This window comes from Papaver somniferum, chromosome 5 (genome assembly GCF_003573695.1).
Source record: "Papaver somniferum cultivar HN1 chromosome 5, ASM357369v1, whole genome shotgun sequence".
Classification (NCBI taxonomy): domain Eukaryota; kingdom Viridiplantae; phylum Streptophyta; class Magnoliopsida; order Ranunculales; family Papaveraceae; genus Papaver; species Papaver somniferum.
This window is the reverse complement of record NC_039362.1, coordinates 132191824-132194868: the sequence shown is the minus strand read 5'-3', so window position 1 is coordinate 132194868 and position 3045 is coordinate 132191824. Positions and strand designations below refer to the sequence as shown.

General features: G+C 37.2%; 1 protein-coding gene across 2 annotated transcripts; it reads right to left on the bottom strand.

The window, feature by feature from the left end:
- Positions 1–643: 643 nt before the first annotated feature.
- LOC113277818 (subtilisin-like protease SBT4.8) lies at positions 644–2216 on the bottom strand. 2 transcript variants are annotated; one of them, XR_003325151.1, is made up of 5 exons: positions 2159–2216; positions 1435–1727; positions 1215–1358; positions 1027–1129; positions 644–718 (listed from the first exon to the last, which is right to left on the bottom strand). XR_003325151.1 is itself a non-coding variant. In XM_026526808.1 (5 exons), exons 1-5 carry the CDS (start codon positions 1938–1940, stop codon positions 691–693), a joined length of 486 nt encoding a protein of 161 aa, XP_026382593.1. In that variant the 5' UTR covers positions 1941–2050; the 3' UTR covers positions 666–690. The 2 variants fall into 2 exon arrangements, 1 of the variants encoding a protein (XP_026382593.1); XM_026526808.1 differs by lacking the exon at positions 2159–2216 and adding an exon at positions 1822–2050 and having other exon boundaries at positions 666–718; positions 1636–1727.
- Positions 2217–3045: the final 829 nt, after the last annotated feature.

Below are 3045 nucleotides of genomic sequence, written 5' to 3'. Positions count from 1 at the left end.
TTCTCTGGAAAGAGATACTTGTAAACAAGATTTATTCTTTTTTTTGTCTAAATCTTGATGGACATATCCTGGGGATGCGAGCTTGATGCCGAAGCACCAAGTAACCAAAATAGGATAACCGACAATGCTAGGAAGGAATGTTTTTATAGAGCATACCGAGAAAAACCACAAAGGTACAACCAAGCCTCGGAAGCGCAGAAAGAAGATTTCACCGGAAAACGAAAAAATCAAATTAAAAACTCTTGGATTTGGATGGAGCTTTCGTGCCTAAATTTAAGGATGCACACGGTACGGTTCGACTCGGTTCTTGCCGAGGCCGAGTACATGTACCTCCAGGGATCGGTACTGAATTTTTGGACCGGTACCGTGTACCTCGGTTCCGTTACGGCACCGGTACCAGTCAGTACCTTTTCAGCGAAAAAACTGACCTGTCTTTTACCTGTTTTTTACCTGTTTTTTCTATATAACAAATTCTCATTCAAAGCAGCAACTAATAAGTAGCAATATTACTAACAAACCAAACAAACAATGTCTTGAAAATATGGAAAAAAAAGTAGCAGTAGCCACACACACACACACACTAAATCTTGAAAATGAGAAAATCTGAAAAAAGAACAACTAGCAGTGCAGCTAGTGCTGCAGTAGTCTTGAATTTTGATCTTCTAATCCATGTCAGCAGCACTTGTGGTGTCACAAGTGTTGATAAGACCAAGTAACGCTGCAAAAACAAATAATAGCAGTTAGTAACTATTAGACTATATCTATTGTCTAATATAATAGAAACTGATTTTTATGAGCTATGTGCTATATTCCATGGGAAAGGGAGAGATGTGCAGAATCTATAATACACCACATAGGCCAGACAGAGAGTCACTACCTTGCATCTAAAAGAGGATGATACCACAGTGACGAAAATAAGAAATTGGATCAGAATAATAAATGTTGTGAAGAAGAAAAGGAAGGTATTCATTAGTAAAACATATTGAGGGTCATGCACCAATTTGTTACCCAGCTAGCGTTACTTACTTGTTGCAAGAAAAATTGGCATAAGGGCAACAAGATCCCTTCCATTTAGCTGGTGGAGCACCAAACCCTTTGTCATTAAAGCTCTCAGATACCGGTGTAATCCCTTCAAATTCAATTTTACTTGATTAGCAAAGCATAAAACCATCCTAATATCAAATTTGCAAATCCTCTATTAGTGAAGTACGTACCTGTATCTATTAAGCCCGCAACTAAGTTGCTCTCCAGTTTCGCTTTTCTTTTAACATTTTGAGGAAATCCCAAGAAATCCCATGTTTTTGTTGTATGAAGTTTTCTTTGTTGATTAGGAAACACCGAAACAAGACCTCTCGAACCTACACAAAGAAATTAACATTGGGACTCCAGATAAAGACAGAACAATAATCCAGGTATACACAGTACCATACATACTTTCTAGTTGCTTAGCTTCGTCAGGTGATAACTTTGCGGCGAATGCATTAAAGTTGTTGACGTAACTGTGTACGATCGAATCCTTTGCAGCAAGCTCGCCGTTTTATGATCATCATCAAATTAATATTAACATCTTGGATTGTCTGACAAATTAAAAGTGCACGAGGTAATAATTCCAGGGTGATAAGAAAATGCATGCACCTTCCAACAACATCTGGCAGAAGATTGATATGTGAATCAACAATGGAATCCTTAAAAACTGGTGAATCACCCAAATATACAATATAGAATTCCTGCAAATAATGGAAACATCAATATCAGATTCATATTCTTAATGGATACTGATTACTGAAAGATCTGATTTAACAATAATACATGCAGTAATACCTTCTCTTGTTCATTATCTCCATTGACAGTAACAGAACATGCACATACCATTTGAAGTAGAAGTAAAACACAAACAAGACGACGATGATAAGATGAAGGAAATCAACTAGTTGTTTCATTAGTAAACCAACAATCAAATAGGTAGAAATCCCTAAAACACAAATCAAAGTATCAAACAAATACAATTTTTTTAAACAGTTGGCATATGAAGAGAAACCCTTTTACATAATAAAAATAAAATCTTAGAACTACAGTAAAACAAACAAAATCCCTAATTTCAAAGTAATAACACCAATAAAATTGAATCAAAGGATTCAAGGCGATGGAGATGTTATACCTGATTTCCTGAAGATAAATCCACTTGAAGGTCTTCTACAGTTCTACCTCTACGTACAAAAACAAAACAAAAAATTAATTAAAACCCTATCATTCAAGAAATTAAAAAAAAAATACGAAAGAAAGGGTTTACGGTTTACCTGATGAAGATTGAAACAACCTTGACGAAGAAAGCAACAACCTTGATGAAGAAAGCAACAACCTTGATGAAGAAACGAAGATTTGAGCAACAACTGTTAACAGAGAAGAAGTTCTTCTCCTTCTCAGAGAGAGGAGAGTCGGAGACAAGAAAAAAACGAAAGAAAGGGAAGTAGTAGCGAACTGAAAGTGAAACCCTAACCCTTAGTTTATATACCCCCTTTAATCTAACGGCTAATACCGATCCCTTATCCACTGAATCTAACGGTTTATATTGTTCGGTACATGCGGTCCGGTACGGCACGGTACCTGTATTGAACCGTGTACCTGTACCTCCCAGACCTCGGTTCCTATTTTTGGGACCGGTATCTGTACCTTATACCTCGGTTCGGTCCAAAACCAGATACGGTTCCACCGGATTCGGTTCGGTCCATCAGTCCGGCTCGGTTCCTGTGCACCCTTAGGCTAAATAGTTGTTGGATCACTGGTTTCAGGATTTACTTTTATATTTGTCATCTTTTTAAAGTAACCAACATTTTGAAGTGTAATTAAGAAAGTGACCCTTTTTTCGAATCTTTATATAAAGTGGCCGAGTTTGACATTTTCCATCCCGTTTTTTTGAAAAAAAAATGGGTAACAGAAGTTAACAGCAGAGTGGCAGTTATCCTACCTAGTAAAAGACATTAACACCCCTCTCACGGACTGACTAGGTCGAGTTAGTGCTATGAGTCGTTTTCGAGTCGACTCAGT

Coding starts and splice junctions, on each gene's coding strand:
- LOC113277818 (XM_026526808.1), bottom strand. CDS start 1,940: ATGAAACAACTAGTTGATTTCCTTCATCTTATCATCGTCGTCTTGTTT. Junction 1,728..1,821: donor GAGATAATGAACAAGAGAAG/GTATTACTGCAT, acceptor CATTATTTGCAG/GAATTCTATATTGTATATTT. Junction 1,130..1,214: donor TGCGGGCTTAATAGATACAG/GTACGTACTTCA, acceptor TTGAATTTGAAG/GGATTACACCGGTATCTGAG.